This window comes from Notothenia rossii (assembly GCF_949606895.1).
Source record: "Notothenia rossii genome assembly, chromosome: 12".
Taxonomy (NCBI): Eukaryota; Metazoa; Chordata; class Actinopteri; order Perciformes; family Nototheniidae; genus Notothenia; species Notothenia rossii.
The window spans coordinates 10,462,576-10,486,464 of record NC_136911.1 but is presented as its reverse complement, the minus strand read 5'-3'; the positions used below and the strand labels follow the sequence as shown (position 1 = coordinate 10,486,464).

Sequence of the window (23,889 nt, the reverse complement as noted above, 5' to 3'; positions counted from 1 at the left end):
GAAAGGGCGTTTCTTTAACTATTTATAGGCAAATATGGGCGTTACGTGAAGCCCGCAAAAGCTGCACCGCATTTCGAGTCGATTGTGATTTATAAAAGGGAAACCGGCGCAGGAAGTGCTGTACGCACTTTCCTCGCAAGTACGCAATGTTTGGTGAATCGGAAAATGTCGGAACATTTCTGTACCTATTTTTTGGATTTCTACTACAGTACTTAAGCAACCTTCCCACGTGAATCCTACACACGGCATTATAAATGAGGCCCCTGATCTCAAAGCTGCAGCTCACAAAATCAACCCCCTGCAAAAACAGGGCTGGAAAGAGCAAATAGAGCTAAATGAGGCATGGCTAAAATGCAGGATCTGTTTGGTATTTTGAAAAATAAACTATATTTATATACTTTATATAGGTATGGCCCTACAATATATTGTTCAAATATAGCATGATATGTCTCCTTTAAGGTATTATTAAGGTAGGGTTAATGTTGCTCTCAAAGTGCACCAGATTGATGCTTTTAACTTCAATATTTAAAAAAATATATATACACACATAAGGTCATCATCTTAATAGTTTGCTATGCTCATCGAGTCATCCGTGAGCAGAGCATCAAGTTGGTATGCCTATTACAGCTGAATGCAGTTATTACCATCTTGTTCAGCAAAACGCCTCACAAACTAATTAAGATTTAAAGATATGGTGCGTTTTGATTCAATGCTGAGTACAGCCAAACTTGACAGTCTCTTCTCTGTCATTGTAGACCGCAAATACCTCATTCCTTCCGTCTGCTTGGATCCGAAATGCTCCTCGGTTTGAGCTGTCCCCCCTTTCAAATGAAATCGCCGCCAATCATATTTCCACGCTCGCGCCAGGGCCGGGAGAGGGGTTACAAGACTCGCGTCTTGTGCTGCATTCACTTGCACTCATCTCGGACATTAGAGATTTCCTCTCATAAAGGTCCGATTAGCCACAACTTTTCTTTCAAAACAAAGCTGCCAACTGGGGTGGCAACTAGGGTGGCAAGGCATTTTTCTGAGGTGGCAGCTGCCACCCCGTGCCACCCCGTAGAACCGGCACAGTGTGAGCTATATTTCCCAGCAGAATGCACCATATAACATTTCTAAAAGAACAGACGACAATGTATCAAACATTAGGAGTTAGAGAATATGGGAACAAGACAAAACGCAGCAAGACACGACACAGTGTGACCCCATGTTAAAAATACAGAGACACAGCATGTACCTTACTGGCTGATAAATAAAATGCCTCTTAACAAGAGAGCAGAAGAGCAGACAAAACGCATTATCTCAGCATGCTTGTGAGGAGCAGTACTTAAAAACTGGCTTAGATTTACATAACATTTGTATCTATTTCCATTTAATGAGGTCTCTTGTGTTTCTTGGCCTGTTCGAACCAATTGTAGCCCCTTTTTGAGACAGCAATTATGTTGATGAATATACTGTTATCTTAACTGATGAGAATTATTGGCCAAAGAAGCAAAGTAGCAGGAAAATCCGTAATTTCTATTTTCTTCATCTCCCTCCCCAAAAACATCCATGAATCAAAGTGATGCTAAAAGAATCAAAGCTGGCCATTTTGCTAAAGTAAAGTGAACATATATCAGGGTAATGGTCCAAAATGAAAATGTCTGTGCATTTCTCCAAGATTATAACATTTTCTCCTCCATTCCTTCATAAAACATACATGCAGTGTAATGTACAGAGGCTGCAAAGCTTCAATTCAACAGGCTGTCCTTCAGGGATACATAAACCGAGGGAAGGGCCTGTTCAGATATTCATGGAAAGAGAGGGGATCAGTTGTGTGGCTGCACTTCATAGCCTGCCTCCCTGAATTAGCGGTGGCAGCAGGCCTTAGAGGCCCATAAAGCTTGATGGGGTTGTCTGGCTGCATTGGCACTAGTTAATACAGAGGCAGAGATGCAACCAGAGATGTGTGCATGCACAATTATGTGTTGTACATTTCATTTTCCAGCTTGGAAAAGAGAAAGTGCACTCGGTTTTCAGTTACTGATAATGGCCAACAGACAAGGAGAAGCTTCCACGCTGTTCAAAAAGCCATTTGACTGCAAGATATCCGATATTAAGCTTTATATGACATCTAATTGCATGTTTGTACGATGTCATCTAACTCTCAACTGTCACATGTAGAAGTTGGGTAGTGTGCATTGGAAAAAACTCCCAAACAATTCCCATCTTACGTATGAAAGTCTCCCCACACCCTCACTCTATCCTTGCTTGATACAAGGCACTGTACTATTTCTCACAAAATGCTGACACGTGCTATAAATTGCAAGGTGTCAGGGGAAACTGGCATGATTTTTTAGATGTTGAGAGTGCTTCTTTTGTAACAAGAAATGAGGACGAGGGGGAAAAAGCTAAGATTTCACCAGGCTTCTCTTCTATCAGTTATAATTGCATACATTTTCTGAGCCCCTACTAGCCCCAAAAATCATTTATGCAATATGTCAAATACATTACTATATCTTTTGCTGTAAAAAATGTGTTGATTAATCAAACCTTTACATATGCAATGCCATTGCCATACATTGAAAATGTTATTAATTGATCAGTGAACCTCCTCATTCCTACTTTACATAATGTGTTATGTTAAAAAAATATATGGATAGCGACATATATATGTTTGCCTAACACAACACAAGGTCCCTGCAATTTCTCTCTAATGAGTTTTTGAAGCCTGAGAGGAGGGAGCTGATGGAGAAGCTGATTTAAGACAAGCTGCTACTGCTCAGGAGGAAAACACCATTTCATACTCCCACATAAGCACACACTCACAGATTCATGAGACAAGCACACAACCAAAGGCACACACACACACATACTTTATAAGATCTTAGTCACACGAACACGTTCACACCGACCCACCAACGCAGACTGAATAATTCACTAAGAACAGACCTTGGGGGCTTTGCAGTCTGCCAGTGTGTGTGTGTGTGTGTGTGTGTGTGTGTGTGTGTGTGTGTGTGTGTGTGTGTGTGTGTGTGTGTGTGTGTGTGTGTGTGTGTGTGTGTGTGTGTGTGTGTGTGTGTGTGTGTGTGTGTGTGTGTGTGTGTGTGTGTGTGTGTGTGTGTGTGTGTGTGTGTGTGTGTGTGTGTGTGTGTGTGTGTGTGTGTGTGTGTGTGTGTGTGTGTGTGTGTGTGTGTGCATGCGCTGTGTTTGTATGTGTGAGAGCGAGTGTGTATCTGTGAGTGTGTTTATGTGCTTGGAATCTCCCTGAGTACACTGCGTAGGCGGATAAGGAGGGAAGCCCATGTGTTAGAAGCACAAGTCAAAACAGTAGCTCTAGCCTGCAAGCTACAGAGACAGAGAGATGTAGAAAAAGCAAGTGAGATTAAAGACAACTGGGAGAAAGGGAGAAGTGATGAAATACACGCGATAAAAGGAAAAAGTAGAGAGAAATATTGAGAGAAAAATATAAACTAGAAACAGAGGGATGTGATTGGTGGATTTACAGTGACAGCCTGGAAAGATTTGTTTGCCTCTCCCCATCGCTAACTGAGGAATTGCCATGGAAACTGAAGATTTGACACATGCTAAATTCTCAAACACAGAACTGACAGTTAAGGACCAAAAATATGAGGATTGCCTATAAGATTTCTCTAGTAATCAGTGATTAATACAAAATCAAATTGACACTGATTTACTGATAATGATCATGTTAACTGGCCATTTCAGTGTGTGTACTGAATAAATGAAAGATAGTTTATAGCAACAATAGTTGATTTAAATTGAAAACCTTCCACCTAATCCTGTTGGATTTCCACTTTTTTCCATTTTAAGTCATGTTTTTCTTGAGTTGTATCTATCAACTTTACAAGGAGATTGGTCAAATGACAATGTTATCTTAGTCAGTATACCAAGTAACAATGTCAACATGTTTACTCATGTACAAACCCAAATTAAAACATACACAGTTTTAACATCTTTTAATCTAATTTTATTGGAATATGAAAAATGTGAAATTTTCTATGGCCAAATCATATGCAAATATGGGTATACTGTATACTGTAGGTCAACACGTTTTCCTGGAGCTTTATAATTGCAAGAGCCTTATTAGCAAATGGAGTTGCCTTAGAGGTCATCACTTTACACAAAAACTTAAGTCATTTGTTCGTTATTGATCAGGGATTAAGTCTTGGTGTAAACCTCTTGATTTCCCCAATGTAGCAATACAGTCTTTCTTCCGATATGGGATTAGTGTTGACTCTTTTTGAGGACTTGAAAACTCTGCTTTTAGAAGTTCTGACATCAAGCCACATTAGATAGTGTTCTGTTACTCATGGCCTAATGTCAGGGCAGATTTCGCATTACCCACTCATTGTAACCATTGGCCCGGAAGAGACTATAGCGATAACTACAGAAATAATTCCACTTTCTAATAAAGGACCAAAACGTGGTTGCCAGCTCTGAAAAATAGCCAGTAAGATTACATTCAGTTATTGCACTCCATCAGTTTGTATCATGTCTGTACAAATTATATTATATTAGGTTGTAAAGCATTTTTTCTTCATGTTGCACTCAACTCTCTTGGACTGCAGTAATATATTATTTCTGGCTCCTTTGGTCGAGGCAATAGAGAGTTCTAGAGAAATTATAACACAGTCCATTGAGTCATAACGTTTGAATTGTAAGGGGGTGTTTCCAGTTCCATACTAGTATTTTGCTAGCAGCCGTCAGACCAAAAAAGAGACCTCTTCTAAGGGAAAGTGATGTGTCATCATTTTAAAGTAAAGCCTTGTGTGTGCTAGTCATAAGAGTATTTTAAATCTGGATGTTCATTGTCATCTTGACCTCCATCTGCTTGTCTTGGCTTTGTACGAGTCTTAAACAGTTTATCTTTATGAAAATGCTGTCAAAGCATGTTTTTCCACAATGTACTCCTTTTTTCATCCCATTAGAGATGCTGAAAGACAGAAGTGTTCCCTGGTGGAGAAGTGCTGATGTCATCATTGTGAGATAGCTGACAGGAGGATGGGTGGTCCTGTCAGGTTTTGAAATTTTAAGCATATATTTCAGTCCACCAATTTCAATAAAATTCCTGCTGGCACATTTGTCTCCTGTGGGGGTCCTTATCATGGGAGACTACAGCATACAAATACCTGCGCCAAAGTAGGAGAAACATGAAGAGATTTTAGTTTTAAATAATAGTTGCACTCAAACTATATTCTTAATTTTTGCTCAATTGATCTGGTTCTCACACCAATTATCCACATATTAAATCGTTTTTCTACACCTGTTGTTGTTATTTAAATGCTTAAATACTGTGTTAATGCCAAGTTATGGTGATGATATGTGTCCGATCATGACTTAAGGCAACGTAGGCAAGGCATTCATAATGTTGCACACACAATAAGTGACAGAAGTCATGGAAAAGGCAAAGATTTGGATCCTTTTTACTTTCCTGACAGATTTCTGTGTGAAATGTTGGTTTGGAAAAAAGTTCCAAGAATAGATGCATTTCTGCCTTTGAAAGGTGTGAGGGGAGTATAGTAGGTGTCAGAACAACAGAACAACGTATATGCATAGCGGTGAAGGTAAAGTCACATTAAACATTCACATCTAAAAATCGTTTAAACTAGAACTTGACTCTTTTGGCCAGTCAAAAAGTGGGAGAAGCCTTTTCAGTAAAATTGCTGACAGAGCAGCTCTAATTTAACAATTAAAGGTCCCATGTCATGCTTTTCCGGTTATTACCCGTCCCCTTGTGTGTTATGTAGCTTTTCCTGCATGTAAACGGTCTGCAAAGTCATAAACCCTCAAAGTACACCCTGTAGAGAGTAAAACTCTAACACAGAAAAGACCTGTCAATGCTGCCCCAGAACGCCTCGTTGGAGACTTTTCGTTTTCCATTTTTTTCTTCCTGAGTATAGTGACGTAACGATACCCAGGTCCAAATGGACCAATCCGTGGAGCTCCTCACACACACACACTCACTCAGCCTTATCTTTTCTCAGCCGCGGCTCCGTGGATCTCCACTCACAGTTCGCCACACACTCACAGCCTGGCTGTGAGCGGTGTCTCGCTGTCTCGCAGACCCAACGCAGCAAACAGGAAACGACACCAGTAATACTGCTCACACTGTCCGTTCCTCGAGCCTCAAAGGGCGGATCAGCGAGCCATGCAACGTCCCGCCAACACGGCACCCAGACCCCACGCAGCATTCTCATCTGTTTGTCATTACCGATGTCATTTTCTGGTTGCTAACAAATGCCATTGTAACACATAAACACACATCAGAGCACAGTGGGCTCATAGGGAGAGGGAGGCAGGAGCTCCAACAAGGCGTGTAGGACAGAGAGTGAATACACATACTATATAGAGATGCTGTATGATAAAACCAATGTGATTTTGGAACATTGAACAATGTAAATCTATTCTAGTAAGGCAAGGCAAGGCAAGGCAAGGCAAGGCAAGGCAAGGCAAGGCAAGGCAAGTTTATTTATATAGCACTTTTCAACACAAGGCAATTCAAAGTGCTTTACAAAAAATGAAAGACATTAAGAAAATGGCATTTAAAATCAGTCATTAAAAAGAAAAGCTAATAAAAGAAACAAGTCTTCAGCCTGGATTTAAAAGTAGTAAGAGTTGCAGCAGACCTGCATGTTTCTGGGAGTTTGTTCCAGATATTTGGAGCATAATAACTGAACGCTGTGTTACCATGTTTAGTTCTGACTCTGGGGACACAAAGCTGACCAGTCCCTGAAGACCTGAGAGATCTGGATGGTTCATAATTTAGCAGGAGGTCAGAAATGTATTTTGGGCCTAAACCATTCAGTGCTTTATAAACCAGCAGCAGTATTTTGAAATCTATTCTTTGACACACAGGAAGCCAGTGTTAAGACTTCAGAGCTGGAGTGATGTGATCCACCTTCTTAGTGTTAGTGAGGACTCGAGCAGCAGCGTTCTGAATCAGCTGCAGCTTTACAGTAGCCGAGTCTACTGACGATAAAAGCAGTTTAATTGGAGAAAGTTCTGACACATCCAGTCATTGATTTGTTCAATGCACTTACTCAGTGTTTGAATTGGAGCATAGTCTCATGGTGAAATTGTTACGTAAATTTGTGTGTCATCCGCATAGTTATAGTAACTTATTTTGTCGTACTTCGTTATCTGAGCCAGTGGTAGCATGTAGACGTTAAAGAGAAGAGGCCCCAAGATGGAGCCTTGAGGTACCCCACATGTCATATTTGTCAACTCAGATGTGTATTTACTAGGGCCGGGACTCGATTAAAAAAATTAATCTAATTAATTAGAGGCTTTGTAATTAATTAATCGAAATTAATCGCATTTTTAATCACATATAAATATTTGACCCGAGAACAGTGAGAAGCAATTTTTTTCATATGGATTTTAGTATACCATTGAATAATGACTGAATATATAAGCTTAAGAAACAAAACATTGTTTATTTTTTTTCAAGGTGGTACTTAACCAAAACCAACAGAAAAGTGCAATTTTTGCCATAAAGTGTAGCAATAGCATATTTAGGAATATAGTACATTTCAGAGATTCAGGTAGCCTATAGGTAGGTAGACCTTCTGTAAACTATAACACTTTGTTTTTTAAGTAAAACCCAATACTTTCAAGTACATTCAGAACATTGGAAACCCTGACTATTAGAAAACATCTCTGTTGCTTCAGAGGCCATAACAGACTTTGTTGATTTACCAACAGTTGATTTAAAAAATCTAATACATTTCAGTCCAACTCTCTCAATAACCAGTGCCAAAACAATAAACAGTTAAACATAAAGTGCCACTTGCACCAACAACATAATAAATAGTTCAACATAAAGTGTAATGTACCATTTAAAATAAAATAAAAAAGTGCCAGTGATTGACCTCAATCCCTCCTATTCTTCCAATATCCTGATGAAAAATAAAATCTCTCTGTTGCATAGGCCACTGTTTGATCAACGCGAATTGGGTGTGGGTCCTTGTACTCCGAGTCGGGCTAACGTCCACGCTAGCTTCCTCGCTAGCTGCTATATGTTTTGCATTGAGGTGATACTTGAGGCTTGATGTGCTGCGGTGATATGCGAATTCCTTTTTGCATAATTTGCAAACAACCATGCTCTTATCGACGCTTCCATCCGTCCGTTTTTTAAAACAAAATGTCCCATCCACAGGGCCAACCAAAGCGGTCTCATCAGCTTCTTCGTTCATGTTTGACTATTGTTTACTGTGGCTTGTTGTTGTCTGAAGTCATGAACGTTAGTTGGTGCTCCAGTATAATCGGTACCCCTGAAACTCATCCAGTGAGAAACGTTCCATGGTGCAAAAATAAGTGCGATTAAAATGCGTTAATTTTTTTAACGCGTTAATATTTGTGTAATTAATTAATCTTAATTAACGCGTTAAAGTCCCGGCCCTAGTATTTACCTATAGAAACAAAGTTGTTTCCGTCCTTTAAGTAGGATTCAAACCAATTTAGAACTGTTTCCGAAAGTCCCACCCAGTTTTCCAGTCGGTCTAGTAAAATGTCGTGGTCAACAGTGTCAAACGAAGCACTGAGATTTAATAATACTAACACTGAAGTTCTGCCACTGTCTGTGTTTAAGTGGATGTCATTGAAGACCTTTACAAGAGCAGTCTCAGGGCTGTGGTTTGGACGAAAGCCTGACTGGAACACATCCAAACAGTTATTTAAATGCAAGAAGTTACTCAACTGTTGAAAAACAACTTTTTCAATGATTTTACCTAGAAATGGCAGGTTTGATATGGACCTGTAATTGTTCATTACTGAAGCATCTAGATTATTCTTTTTTTAAGAGCGGTTTAATGACTGCAGTTTTCAGGGCCTATGGAAAAATACCTGAGTGAAGAGATTTGTTTACTATATGAAGTAGATCTGAGGCCATGCAAGGAAAAACATATTTGAAAAATCCTGTTGGAATAATATCAAGGCAGCAGGAGGAGGATTTCAGAAGTTGAATAATGTCCTCTAGGTTTTTATCATTAATCTGATGGAATTGTGTCATGGTGTTTGAATTGATATTAGGTGGACACAGGGACAACACATTTGCTGTACCTGATACAGAGGCACTGACTGCTTGTCTGATTTTCTGAATTTTGTCAGTGAAGAAGGAGGCAAAATCATTGCACGCCCTCATGGATAAATATTCAGAGGCTACTGACACTGGGGGGTTAGTTAGTCTGTCGACGGTAGCAAACAAGGCACATGCGTTGTTTTTGTTTTTGGTAATGATGTCAGAGAAGAAAGACTGTCGTGCGTTTTTCAATTCCAAATTATAAAGGCCAAGTCTCTCTTTATAGATTTCAAAGTGAACCTGGAGATTTGTTTTTCGCCACCTGCGTTCAGCTTTTCAACACTCTCCTTAGTTGGAGCAATGTCATCTATAACATTTTTAATTTTTGAATTAAAATGATCTACTAGCTAATTTACTGAGATGTTAACAGGGGCAAGTGTGGAAGAAAAATTCTGAGTAAACATTTCCCTAGTATTTTCAGTTAAATATCGTTTTGTGGTTACCTCTTTTTGAACATTTTTGTGAACAGAAATAGAGCTCTCAAAGAAAACACAGGAATGGTCAGAGAGTGCAACATCAGTCACCACAACCTTAGAGATATTCAGACCCTTTGAGATAATTAAGTCCAGAGTGTGCCCCTTATTGTGCGTGGGCTCCGTCACACGCTGAGTCAGTCCATAGCTATCAAGAACACAAAACAGTTCTTTAGCCCCTCTGTCCTGGGGGTTGTCAACATGGATGTTAAAATCACCAACAATGACTAGACGGTCAAAGTCAATACACACTATAGACAGCAGTTCAGTGAAGTCATCAAAAAAGCTTGCACAGTATTTGGGTGGTCTATAGATATTTAGGAACAGAGCCTGAGAGGAGCATTTCAGCTGAAGGGCCACATATTCAAAAGAAGCAAAGTTCCCATAAGATGTCTTCCTGCATTGAAGGGAATCATTGAACAGAATAGCAACTCCACCTCCTTTCTTATGCATTCTTTCCTGACTCATAAAACTAAAGTTGGGAGGGGTTGATTCGATAAGAACAGCTGCACGGTTATTTTGTTCAATCCAAGTTTCTGTTAAAAACATAAAATCGAGATTGTGCTCAGTGATAAAATCATTGATTAAAAATGTTTTTCCTGCCAAAGACCTGACATTTAATAAAGCTAGTTTAAGTTTGTTAAACACACTATCAGGTTTTTTGTAACAAGCTGTTGCTGACATGGAATCAATGCTAAATTTGATAAACTCACACAAACGTTTGAGCGCTTCCTGTATCTAAGATGATTCACTGCTCTTAATGTATTACCTATCAACACAGATATCGGTAAAGCTACAGGCAGGCAGGGCCCCGGCATGTCCTGGAAAAAGTTGAGAGTGCCATACGCCCTTGAGCCTGGACCCAGCAAATATCAGTTTGCAGCGTTTTGTACACACACATCCCTATCAGGCTTTGAAGGGGAGGGAGGACCCACCACCCTGATTCTCTCATCATAGGAGGGCAGGGTGAGGTCTACACTGTAGGAAGGGGGGTTTGGAAATCTGCTTCCATCTTTCTTGTATTGTTTTGGTTTGGATGATTGTGGTAGGCATGGTGATGAAGCCGGGGGAGATGGTGCGCGTCTCTGCTTCGGTGATTTTGGTGGGCGTCGTTGAGGGGCGGGGGTAAAGGACATGCTGCCAACCCTGCGTATCGCCTTCATGCGGTCGAACTCCAGGGGGGAGGGCGAGGGTGAAAGGGTGAGCGGAGAGTAGAGAGAGCTGGGGGATGAATGAAGAGTATCCTCAAAGGATAGTAGACCTCAACAATGGAATTATGATCAGTAGAAATGGCCATGACATGGGACCTTTAAACAAATAGGCCACCATGTTTATATTCTTAATCCATTGTATTTCTACTGTATGTTACTTGTAATAGAAATAAAAACACAGTCAAGAACAAATCCACTGCAAATGCCGAAGGACACCTGACTCGGAGCTTGGATTCTTTCATTACGCAAAGCTTTGGATTCAGTCATGCGACGTGGTACTTTTCAGAGAGTACACACCGGTCCAGTCCTCAACAGTCGTTAAGAGTGATAATCCCATAATCACCAAAATCCTTAATGGGCTGTTTCGCTCTGAAGTGTCTCAGGCTACAGTCTGTACAGCCCATCCTCTGCCTTAAAGAGGTTATGCAGATTTATGCAAATGAGGTCTAATCCCTGGAACGCAGGGGACTCCAGGGTCTTTCAATCGCTTAGCTGGTCTTTTCTGTGACACACTTTTCTGGGTGGCAGAAGAGTCACAGAGAATGAGAGAGGGAGTCCACACAGGTGAGAGGAAGACAAAGAGAGAGTGAATGAGAGGGGTGTGATCAAGTTTTAGAAGAACCCAGTGCAGGGTGACTTGATGAATGGGAGGACGAGAGTGAAAGGGCGGCTGCCGGAAGATAAAGCAGTGACAAATAGACGTACAGGCAAAGGGCTGAGAGAGAAAGACAGACAGATAACCAGGAGATGCCAAAGCAGACGGACAGATGCGTATTACTTCTGTGAATTTTGGATTTCAAAAGATAGGAGATGATAAACAGCAGTCCCAATCAATTAAACTATTCAAATAAGCACAGCAGTGAACCGGGTCATATTATAATTAAAACCTTTTTAGAATCCTATAACATCTCAGAAATTTGTTTCGCATCATCTAAAGTCTTCTTTCAATCCCTGTTTTCCTTACTTATCATGTACAGTACATGCAACAGCTGTGTGTGTGTTCTGAAATGGATTATGGCTCATCAAGAAATTCATAAATAATATTGCTAGACAACAGGACTATGCTCAATGGCTACTGCAAGAAGCTGATGATGATACTTTCACTTGCGTAAACATTTTAGAAACTTATTTGAGCATTTTATTTCCCTGCCACTTCATACTTTTCAAATTAAAAGGGATATAATGTAGTTTTTGCTTCATTTAATTACCAGTTAGTTTATCAATTCGGATTTCTACACACCACACTCAGGAAGAACTTGTAAAATATGATGCTATGATATAGATGAATCCATCAACATTATCATATTAAACACAATACACAGTTCAAGCTTTTTAAATATGAACATTTGCTGCTTTTCTTTTAAAATATTTGAGATGGTGTTTTTTTCTGCAATTAATCATTTTAAGTACATTTTCCTGATTGTACTTAAATACATTTAGTTAAAGGTGGGGTATGTAATTTATTTCAGAAACACTTTTTGTTATATTCCATGGAATGCTCTTGACATCCCGATAGCAATGAATATTAAATGCTTTGACAATAAATACATAAAACAAATTCATCTGTGGAAGCCGTAGCGCTGTAAAAAGCACGACCAATCATTTGAGCCGGCCCGGCTAAAATAACTGGATGGCCTATCTGCCTGTCAGCCTTCCATCTGTGCACAAACTTATCTCGTGCCCTCATTGGTCATGTGCTCGTTCGTGTGTGTGTTGGAGGAGGGGCTCTGTAAGGAGGTCTGAAGGAAGAGGCAGATTTGTTCCGGTTGTGTACTTTCAAATTCTAGCGCATAGAATTAATCCTCTTAAAGAGTCTTGATTATCATTGTAGTTATTTGCTGAAAGCCAAAACTAGAAAAATCAATTACTGTTTATTGTGAAAAAGTTACTGCATTTTCATTGTATAGTTATACTCTATTGCTCCTTGTTTATGTTTCGTGGAAAACGCTGCCTTTAACAACTTTACATCAAAGTATGAAATAAACTTGACAAGGTGCTGTTGATGCATTCAAGCTTGTCTCACCTTTTCAAGAAGAAACACATCAAACATCCAGTCTTTGACGCTTCAGTCTTTGTGGCGCATGCTTTTATGAAAGAACCGCCAATTAGAAGCTGATGATGTGGAGATATAACTCTGGCAGAGATGCTTTTAAAGAGTGTGTCATCATCTGAGAAAACAGCTCATCTTTCCCTCAATCGCTTAGCTGCTACAAACACTCAGCTTTGACTGAAAAAAACGACTCTCAGAAGTGTTTTTGTAAAAGCTGGTTTCAGGGCATCTTCAGATTTTCATAAGATCGGCTTTCTCACAGGGGAGCCAGCCCACTCTCGGCTGTATCGAATACGGAGAACACCAAACTGCATTGCCTGGTAAACTTGATCATGATGAAATTATAAAGCAATTCAACTCAACCTTGAAAGAAAGAAAGAAAGCATTTGGTCTCTTTGTCTAGTTTCGCTCCATGGTCAATAAACTAGATTTGTGTGGTCTGTTCTTTATCAATCACATTATTATACGTGTATTATAAATTGTACTATAATCACAGGATCTGCACACTTTCTGGTAATTTTTGGGATAAAAACAAACCTAAATTGCCAGATGTCATTGAGGGCACAAGCTTCTATTTTCAGATAACAGTTATACAAAACTTGATTCAGTCAACACTAAGGCTAGTTTTTTACTTGACCAGAGTATCACAAATAAAAACACTAGGTCATTCACAAATTGAAGCTTAAATGGTCTTCCAAAAAACCGTCAGCATTCATTTAAACATAGTTTAAAAATAGATATTTCAATGTTGGATATTGCATGAAACATATGTGCATATATTGAGTGATGTTGTATTCAAGTTTCCACAGTGAAGTCCTAATTAACCTGGTAATAATTTGCTTGCAGTAAAGAGGACTTCGCAACCCATGCCCCAAAATGCAAAACCAAAGCCTTCTATGGATATAATGCCTCCATTATTACTCTTACAGTGTTACTTTGCTCCATTGTCTGGGTGGTCAAGAAAATTGATATCCACATGATCAGAGGTTTTAATCTTTCAACAGCTAAAGCACACAGCCTTCTCAAAGCTGTCAGCCTATAGTTGTAATGAACCATCACAATGTAGTATCTCAGGTTTACTTTTGGATGTTCTTTTAAAGCAATAAAGACTGAGTTATTGCTGGTTTATGTGTTTATGAAAGAGTTGTTGACCAGATGGTCAGCAGGGCAAATCCTGGGACGATGAGGGTGGTCACACTCACACTCTCTCCTACTTTAACAACTACTGCCTGTGTTCACTTGAACAAGGCAGCAAACCTCCAACTGCAACATTAGAAAGACTAGAGTTGTCCATGACAGGTCAAGTGTGTCTGTCATGGACTAAAACCTATCCTGATGAACAGTATAACCCACATTGATGATTCAACAAATACTTTTACAAGGTTAAGCAGTATTTTTGTGGATTTTTGATCAGCTCAGAGACAAATTTGGCTTCGGTGCAGGATGCATAGAATGCATAGAAAACTAAAAATAGAGTAAATTGAGAGCTGTCCACAGGGATGTGTCCTCTTTCCTCTATTGTAAATATTGTACATTAGTGACTGCCGCAGCGTATGAAAAACATAGCCTTTTGACATATGCTAACAATACAGCTAGGTGAGGCAGCTAAATAGGAAGGAAATGTACCATTCGCCTGTTGTTGACTACTTGTCAAATTGATGTTATAAATTGTTTCTACTTCTGAAAATGTCAAAGACCAAGGACACTATTTTAAGACACTTGTAATCCCTCTCCTGACAGTACAGAATACATAAATAGTTTTACAAGTAGTTGGGAAGTATACTAGATAAATAAATACTGTTTAACTGATCCAGGAGCATCTTTTTAATTTTAGGAAACATTAATTTCTACATTGACTTGACCCTGGTGAGTATTTGTATTTGTTATTAAGTTTGTGCTTACTGACTTTTCTATCTGCTGCTACAGTATCAATCTCTCAGGGTGAAAAACAAATGTGTACTCAATAAGGTGGTTGAAGTCTACAGGAAAATAAATGGCACTGCACAGGACACTCTGAAGGCTCTTTAAGAAAGAAACAGATAAGAAAGCACAGTCTATAAGTCTTCTTAAGAACATTAGGTGAAATGTTTCTGGAACCCTCCTCGGACTTCCACACTCCTTTATACTTGTATAGGGGAAAACCAAGGACCCCTTCAAGATGTACTGATTAAGCATGTGGTCAGTACCAATTATACTCTTAGATGAAATTGGAACTATTTATATATTTTTCTACCTCAGTACTCAAGCTAAATCAGGTTTTGTTATGCCCCTATAGCGTTGGTGCTTTGCAATCAGATGTGAATTTAGCTTAGCGACACTAGCGCCTGAAGAAATATTATGCCTTTTAATCTTTTATCACATTTTTTCTCAACTAAGACTAAATTGTGGACTTACTCGATAATATTTGTTTAAGTTTGTAGTTGCACTTTAGACCAATAACTGCCAACATACTACACAACATTTGTTGAATTGTGGCTACATTTGGCAACTACAGGATAATGCTAAATGCAAGGACATAATAGCGACAAGTAAAAAAGTTAGCAAACTGACTTGACAGTAAAAAAAAGTTACTTATTTCATGTTGATTAATGTAAAACCATTTAATACTAGTTTTTTTTAGGCCACAATGTTGTACTAGACTCATTTTTAGGCTAGTTTTAAAGCTATAGCTTTTACTGTAGCTTCCCCCATTGGTAGATGTTTTGTTTTGACAGATTTCTATAGATTACAGCTACCTATATTTAGCATGCGTTTTGAGTTTAAAGTCACAGGCACATTCATCCATCCAATATCCATAAACCACAAACAACCTCTTCCCTCTCGCCTCCCCAGCAGGTATCATGTTGCCCTGTTGGAAGCATGCCCATTTGAAATGTGAAGGCAGCACAGCAGGCAGCACAGCGGGCATCTAGACTGCTGGGTATCGGAAAGATGGAGAGGTGAAAAAGGAGGAGGGAGAGAGAGAAAACAGGTTGTCAAACAAGACAAAGAGCAGAAAGGAAACTGGAGCGAGGTGTATGAGGAAGGCGGCAAGTGGATACAAAGTTCCAAGAGTTTACAAGTATGTGTGTGCGCTCATGTCCGTGTGTGCAAATGTTCTGACGTGTAGATAGGGCTGCTCGATTATGGCAAAAATCATAATCTCGATTATTTGGGTCAATAATTCATATCACGATTATTAAAAACGATTATCCATTTACTTTGAAAACATCAATTTATTGGAGCAAAAAAATGTGAACAGTATGTTTTTAACAGTTGATTACCCTGAACTTTATGTATAATTCAACTGAAAAACCAATGCAAATACAAATTTACATTAAAAATAAAAAAAATAATAGTTTTATTTCGATTATGTTGATAATACTATATTATAATATATAATATTATATATTATTCTCATAATCGTTGCAAGCCAAAATCGTAATTGCGATAAAAATACGACTAATTGAGCAGCCCTACGTGTGGGTGTATGTGCATGAACGAGAGAAAGGGAAGACGACAGGAGGAGAGACAGAGGGAGAGAGTGTGATTTCACACCAATAAAGTGCAATCATGAGCACTGACTCACTCCTGACCTCAGCACCAGGGTAGCAGTGTTGCTGTGTTTACACCCTCCCAGTGAAACAGATGGAGCAGAGAATTAAAGCTAACCAGCCGAGAAGACACTCATACTGTATTTATTCTATACTGGTACAGTACAGCAACTACGGGAATTTTGAAACTGATTTTCTAAACATCTAGAGTTTGACGTGAGGCTGTAGGCATACATTGAAGGGACACGTTTCTGTATCAATGACGCAGAAGGTGTAAAATTAAACAAATCCAACAAGCAAGCCTGTGGATTGATCCCTGAAATGTCTCCTGACAGCCTAATCCATATGAAGCCGTATGTTGCCGATGTGTGGAACATTTGAATGTGCGGAGAAGCACTTACATGTCTTCTCATAGAAGGCATCTTTTTCTCCCCGCAGTGGGAACATCAAGGCTCTGCGCCTTATGCAACCGTAAGCCAAGCTCATCAAAGCGGGAAAGCACAGAAGTCTCTAAACGTCAAGGTAAAATACCTGCTGTTGAGGGGAAACATTATGAAATATTGAAAGCAACAGCTTACCCCTCTTGACTTTTTATGTTATGTTATTTAGCTTATTCTCAAAGTTGTATACACGCTACATTTCAACAAAACAAGATGAATTCGGTTGTAGTCTGTTTCTGGTTGGATACTGTTTTTCTTATTCTTCTATACATTGTAATTATTCTGTCTACTTTACATGTGGCACATTTTTCTTTTTCAAAAGTAAAAATAGGAATCCCACTATTGTCATTGTACTAAATTTTCCACCGTTTCCCCTAAGGTCCTTTCAGGCCAGCATGGACATAGTTTGTATAGGTAAAAGGTGTGTGTGAGTGAAATATGTATATAGCATTTGTACTGTGTATGTTACAGTAGTTTGCTTCATTCGTGGGATCTTACATGTTCTTATCTTTTCCTTCAAAATAATTTAATTCCGGAAGAGCCTTTATTGAAGTGAAAGTAAATCTGGGCTATTTGTTGAGCCAACTGGTGCACAAGAGAGACAAAATGGACCATGATTGTCGCCATTTATCTGTGCTTAACCAAAAACGTACTACTAACTAACTAACTTTAACATTTTTTTAAATGCACTGTTACTCTAGTTACTGAGCTAACAAGCTTGCAAACGATTAAAATAGTGAAAGTAATTTCCCAAAAGAGCTAAGAACCGTATAGCTCTTAAGCAAAGGTTACTGAAACAGCATTTGTTTGAAACTTTTTTTAAACAGCATGTTGCTGTATGTTCAATTGTCTCATTATGCCATTTTCCATCAATTGGATATTGTGAATGACATTTTGGAAAATGTCACAAAGTGTAACAGTGTGGCTCACTGATGAAATTAAGCTGTATGGCGTATGGGAAGAATATATAAAAAATGCATGAAATACGCACACTGCTAAATCAGTAGGACACATACTCGACATGGCCTAAATGCTTTAAATGATACCTCATGTATGTTAATTTAAAGCTATACACGTGCAACTGGTTTATTATAACCTATCGGTTAGCTTAAAACTGGAACCAACCAGTTGTAAGAAAGACCTACATTATCAAGCATATTTTTATTTTATTTATATTTTTAGAATGATCTGAATGCTCGGCAAGCACTATATACTAGTCTGTAGCACAGTTAATATTCAATATACTGCACAATAGTTTGAAAACCAGATGGAGAATTACCTGGAGATGACTACTACTGTACCTTTCCTTGCTCTGTGTGAGTGTGTGTGTTTTGTGAGTGGGTGTGTAGGTGGGGGAGTGAGGTGGGTGGTTGTCATGGTAACAAAGTGTTGGTACTTCAGCTGCATAATGGTAGAATCCTCCCCGGAGTACAGTGGCTTCGAGGCTTGTAATTGGGCGAAGTCTTCCTCTAAGGAGCGCCGAGCGGACAACAACACATGAGCAAAAAAAGGTTGCTATGACCTGATATTGAGGTAAAATCTGTTGTTGGTTGTTGATAGCGAGGCACACAACCTCTCTGTGCAGTCTGTGTGGAGCAGCTATTAAACATGGAGGATCGCAGTACAGTAAACAGAGAGGGTTACACACGTAGAGGATTGGTGTACAGTAAGCAGAGAAGGTCCGGGGATAACGGCATGAAATACCTGAGCTGGAAAACATGACGTGTTCCCATGCTCCCTTCATCTACTGATCCAATTTGTTTTGTTTCAAAAAGGAAAAATCTTTTTATATGTTTTTTTTTGTCTGAATACAAATATTGAGAACAAACAAACAAGGCAAAAGTAAAACATGTGTCTCACATGAATCATGTATTCTCTGTTTAGGCCTCTTGCAAATGAGTATGTCTCTAAACAAATTCTGTAAAGCAAATATGCATAGTGCAGAAATGAGATGCAAGTGTTTGGAAAACATCATTATCTGAAATACATATTAGTTTGTGATGTATAACATTGAGCAATAACAAAGGTTTTTTCATTGAAATTAGGTTAAAAACTGATCTGTGGTGTCTTAGAATCAGTGTTTGAGCGGATGAAAACAAAAGACAATGGTTTGAAATGGTTGAAAGTCATATTAGAATTGGATATTATTTGCTAAGAATAAGTCACTATGATGTGTACAATAGGCAGATGTGACTCAGAAGACAAAGCCAAATTACACTTATCGGAAGATCGAAGGCATAGGCATCGATATGTGACTGTGAGTGTGTGAGCATTAGATTAGATGATGAGCAGTTTGGCAGCTTGTATGGCAACCTTCCCATTATGTGTGTGAATGGCTTCATCTTTGCATATAATGTAAGCTAAAGCGACAAAATAAAAAAGTCAAATTACCATTCAAATGCGTATAATAGTAAAGGATGTCATGAGGCCTCGACACATTGATTTCCCCTGTAGTGCACACATGAATAATATCCATACAACAGCTCTGAACTCTTGTTCTCTTCTGTCTAATAATCATATAAACGTCTGTATCCTAATCCATTACTGCACAGGTGACCTGTTACCTGCCTGATGTGTTTGCATTATCGGTTTGGATCATTAGTAGCTATTAGCGTGATTGCTAAGGTCTCTATATCCCTATGGAGATCAAATGCCTACATACAGTATACATTGTGTTTTAATAAAGCTTCCAGTGGGAAAAAAGACAGCACTCCAGTGGTAGAAAAAACAACTTTTTATGGATTTCATTTCCAGCTAATGAACTGACAAAACTGCTGACACCTTTTCCATATCAAACCTTCATGAATAGAGAATAATAGAACTTACTGTGTGTCCATTAGCTCAAAATGAGATGAGGAAGACACAAGATGCTACGTTTTACTTGAATTTTTTTTGCATTGCTGCATCTTTTGAAAGGCAGAGAACCCCACTCAATTAAAGAAAAGGAAGAATACATTCATCCTCGAAGGAACTAGAGCGTAAAATATATATTTTAAATGAATAAGGTCTCATATTTGGTTGATTAAATTGTCATTTTCTTATACGCACGAACAAGATGATTTCTAACGCAATATGTCACGCTCTCTGTGTGGTGTGTGATGACAACCGATGCCCATTGTTTGTATGCATAGTCCATTATTTTAAAAGCAGTCCCATCGTGGAGAATAAAACAATCTGTCACGCTTACTCTACCGCAGGTGTGTATTTCTTTCCCATAAACTACGGTCTGCATGAGAGGGTTTCCATCACACACTGTATAGCTGAGCCAACATGATAAGCCCATTTTGATTGCTGCTCAGATTCAGTTTACCCAGCCTCCATTCAAACAAAGAAACAGCAAAGGATCAGATAAATACATGTGTGGAAGCTCAACACCAGGCCTGGACAACATGAGAGGGGGCTCAAGTTTCAGTCATATGGAGCTTTGGGGTCAAACTAACATTGACCTTTGAACACCATATACTAATTAGTTAGTGTTTTAGGACATTTGAAGAAATTCCTACCAAGTGACCCCGAGATATCACATTCCACATTGGTGTAAAGGAAACCCATTTATAATTTCCCTTTGTTTTTATTCCTCTATTGTACTTTATGGGACCTCATTCAGCATTAATGCTACCATTGTATTTATTGTAGCAGAGTTAGCTCAAAGGTCATTGCTCATCTGTATTAAGTTTTGAACTATGTAGATTGTAGACTATAATTATTTTAAACTCAAGCTCACAAATAAGCCAAAACATAATGTAGAAACCTGCATTACCACAAAGCAACCAGCAGGATAGGTTAAAGTCGAACTGGATGTCTGAGGCCTACAGACAATGTATCAAGGTAAGATTTTTTAAATAACCGCTAACTGTATTGGGTTTCTGCTGAAGTCATTAGGACAAAACCTGACTCTAAAACAGCAATGTGTGTATTTCCTCAAAACAAATGTAGGGAAGAGAAGGCATGACTCCAGTTCTACCCAAATATCATTTTAGTGGATTTTGTTTTCGGCTAAAAGACTGACAAAACTGCTGACCCAGTTCAATACAAAGCCTTTTTTTGAATACAGAATAACAAAACAAACTCTTTGTCCCTCAAAATAAAATGACACAGAAACAAGATGCTGCCTTTTCCTGAATTTGTTGTGGGAAGAAACACTGCTGCAACTTAACAAAATTGAAGTGAAATTAAGTGAGGGAGAGGTATGCATTTTCCCTCTTATGAGCTAGACTGTGGAACCAGTTTTCAAATAAATGAAGTGCCCTAACTTGTTTATCAAATTGTCTTTTTCTTATATACGCAAACACGAGGATTTCTCACACAATATGTCAGGTGGAAGCGCTCTCTGTGTGGTGTGTGATGACAACAGATGCCCATTGTTTGTCTCATCTCCTCCGAAGCTGAGCATCAAGTATGCATAGTCCATTATTTTGAAAGCAGTCCCATCGTGGAGAATAAAAGAATCTGCCACGCTTACTCTATCACAAGTGTGGATTTCTTTCCCCTACACTGTGTTCTGCATGAGAGGGTTTCCATCACACACTGTATAGTTGAGCCAACATGATAAGCCCATTCTTGATTGCTGCTCAGATTAAGTTTACCCAGCCTCCATTAGAACAAAGAAATAGCAAAGGATCCGATAAATAAATGTGTGGAAGCCCAACACCAGGCCCTGCTCTTCACACACATTAGTTTACTATGGACAACATGAGAGGGGGATAAGTGGAGGCATATTAGGAGCCTTTGATGTTTTCTGAAAAAATACTCAGACTGATTTTCCCAGTGTTTGGTTCAACAACTTTACCCCAGCCATTAGCAGGGATGTCTGAGCAGCTGTCCACTGATGCTCCTCCTCCATGTCCACTAGCTCATTAGCCACGGCCATTAGACACCATGTCATCAGCAGCATGCTTGGTTAGCCTGACCAGAAGCCTGCAACAATCAATACCCAATTATTCTCAAGATATGAGTCACTGGGAAAACATTTGGAAAGCACTGATCTGCCTCTCAGGTGTAGGGTTATGTTCCCCAGTAACAGTGAAGTGCTCCTCTTATGAATAAACATCCACCACACGCGGAACCACACCGAATCTGCTGTAAACATTTAAGATATGAACTCCAGCCAGCCGTACAATAGCTTCACCTTTCCCAGAGTCATCCACGCTCATCGGGATGGAAAATAATCGCTGTAAAATGAATGTCAATTACCCAACTCTGATGTTAATTATTCAACTTGACTTCAGTTGTGTGGAGCTTTTCAGCACCTCTGAGTAAGGGAAAAAATTAGTTTTTTGCACCAACTCCTCCCCTATAGCACCTTTTATGTTGCTGTGACTCTGGGGTGTAACGAACACAGCAAGAGATCACTCGCTGTTCCGAAGCTTGTGAAAACCCAAGAGGTGTTGAAAGTCAGAAAGCACATTTGACACCATTTAGAAAAAGGGATGGTACAAGAGTTCAATGTCACTGGCTCATGAGATTGGCATTTAGATTCCTTAAACTTTTTCAATCTAAAAATATCTCTTGCATCAGATTTCAACACCTGAATGTGTCACATCCTCCCCTTTTCCTCTCACTACAACCATCAGGGCCTTCGTGTCTTTATCAGCCCTGAGGTAAATGTAACTGTGGCCGCTGGAGCACATTTGAAGTCTGGTCACAGATTCACAGATGGAAAAAAACCATGAATGATTTGCTTCAAAGATAACAGTGCCGCAGGGAAGTGAGGACCGGTGAAGCCTGTTTATTTGGAAATATAGACAGCTTCAAATTGCATGACCCTGGGCTCCATGAAAGATTTAGTAGCTCGGATAATATTGTTTGTTTTTGTTGCTGATACCTTAGTGTAGATTATTTGAGAGGATACTGGTTTTTTTCAGAAAAACAAATGGTTGGATTTCTGAAAAGCAAATTTGAAGAGATTTAATGAGATGTCTCATAGTTTCTGTTTTTTTTAACTGAGCCAAAGACAATATATTTGAAGGGAAAAGTGTCCAGTACTGTACTGGGTTGCTTTGTAAGCTTTATTTGACACATGTGTGGCCCATTGCAATAATAATTCCCGAATGACAGATGTCTGTTGCAGCTGCAGGGTCCTCAAACACAACGTCTGTAGTTCAAATCTACACAAGCTGTTCATGTTTTCCTCTAAATTAGGGGAAATCAAGTCTAATATTATAATGGTATATTGTGATGTCATGTTTTCTGATATTTACATTGATGTATGTTTTTATGTTGGTAAGCTATCACGCATAGTATAACATCACTGCATCATGTACATTAGGAAAACCTCAGCCAACATCATTATTCTGGAAAAGAAAATGTTGAGAAAATTCAAAACAACAAATTGATTATAAAAGGGACCTCATGAATCTCACTGAAGGTAAAACAAAATAAAAATGACTTACATTGACTGTCGAATTTCCGGATGATGGTGTCCAGGAAGGTGTTCTGCGGAGCCACATGGCCCCTCCGGACCGGCATCTTCGCTGCGGTGGTCCCTGCACTTTGCGAGACTTTGCGGGACTTTGAATGATCTCACGCGCGAGATTGTTCAGTGCGCTCCCTGCACGGAGACCCAACACTCACGGGTCCAGTAATCCAGGGGCTGGGGGCTAAGTTTACCCAAGTTGCTCAGAGAGGCTGCAGCTTCTCGTGTCCCTCAGAGAAAGTGAGGAGAGGAGAGTTCTGGAAATTAGGTATACGCACGGCAGATCCGAGCCGTTTCCATCCTCCAGTTTGCAGGTTAAGAGAGACGAAGGTGCCTGTTTCTTTCCCCCAAGGGGGGGGGGCGGGGGGCGCACCTGTCAGCTGATATTTCCTTCTGCTCTCACACAGCACAGCTCTCACCCTGCACTACAGCCCGCTCCTCACAAGCAGACTGGCTGAGCTTCCATGCGAGCGTCGTTGGAGCCATAGTTGTGGCGCGTTTTCTTTATTTATTTCTCATTCCACCTCCTTTAAACAATGTCTGTGTTTAACAGTGGAGAGATGGAACACAGTGGTGCTTTACAGGAAGCAGTAGAGCACAAATCCGCAGCTTGAATCGTCCTGGATGTGTGTTTTTGGAGGTGTTCTCTGTGTCTCTCCTCCTCCTCGCTGTGCGCTCTGCCGGA

General features: G+C 39.5%; 1 protein-coding gene across 4 annotated transcripts in view; it reads right to left on the bottom strand.

The window, feature by feature from the left end:
* The window catches only part of kcnh2b (potassium voltage-gated channel, subfamily H (eag-related), member 2b), a gene marked incomplete at its 3' end in the record, with an annotated part of 220,946 nt that extends 197,523 nt beyond the window's left edge, over nucleotides 1-23,423 (bottom strand). For all 4 annotated transcript variants that reach the window (XM_079661958.1, XM_079661960.1, XM_079661959.1 and 1 more), the window contains exon 1: nucleotides 23,182-23,423. In XM_079661958.1, coding sequence (XP_079518084.1) covers nucleotides 23,182-23,257 — 76 coding nt within the window. In that variant the 5' untranslated portion in view covers nucleotides 23,258-23,423. The remainder of the gene's footprint in view (nucleotides 1-23,181) is intronic.
* Nucleotides 23,424-23,889: the final 466 nt, after the last annotated feature.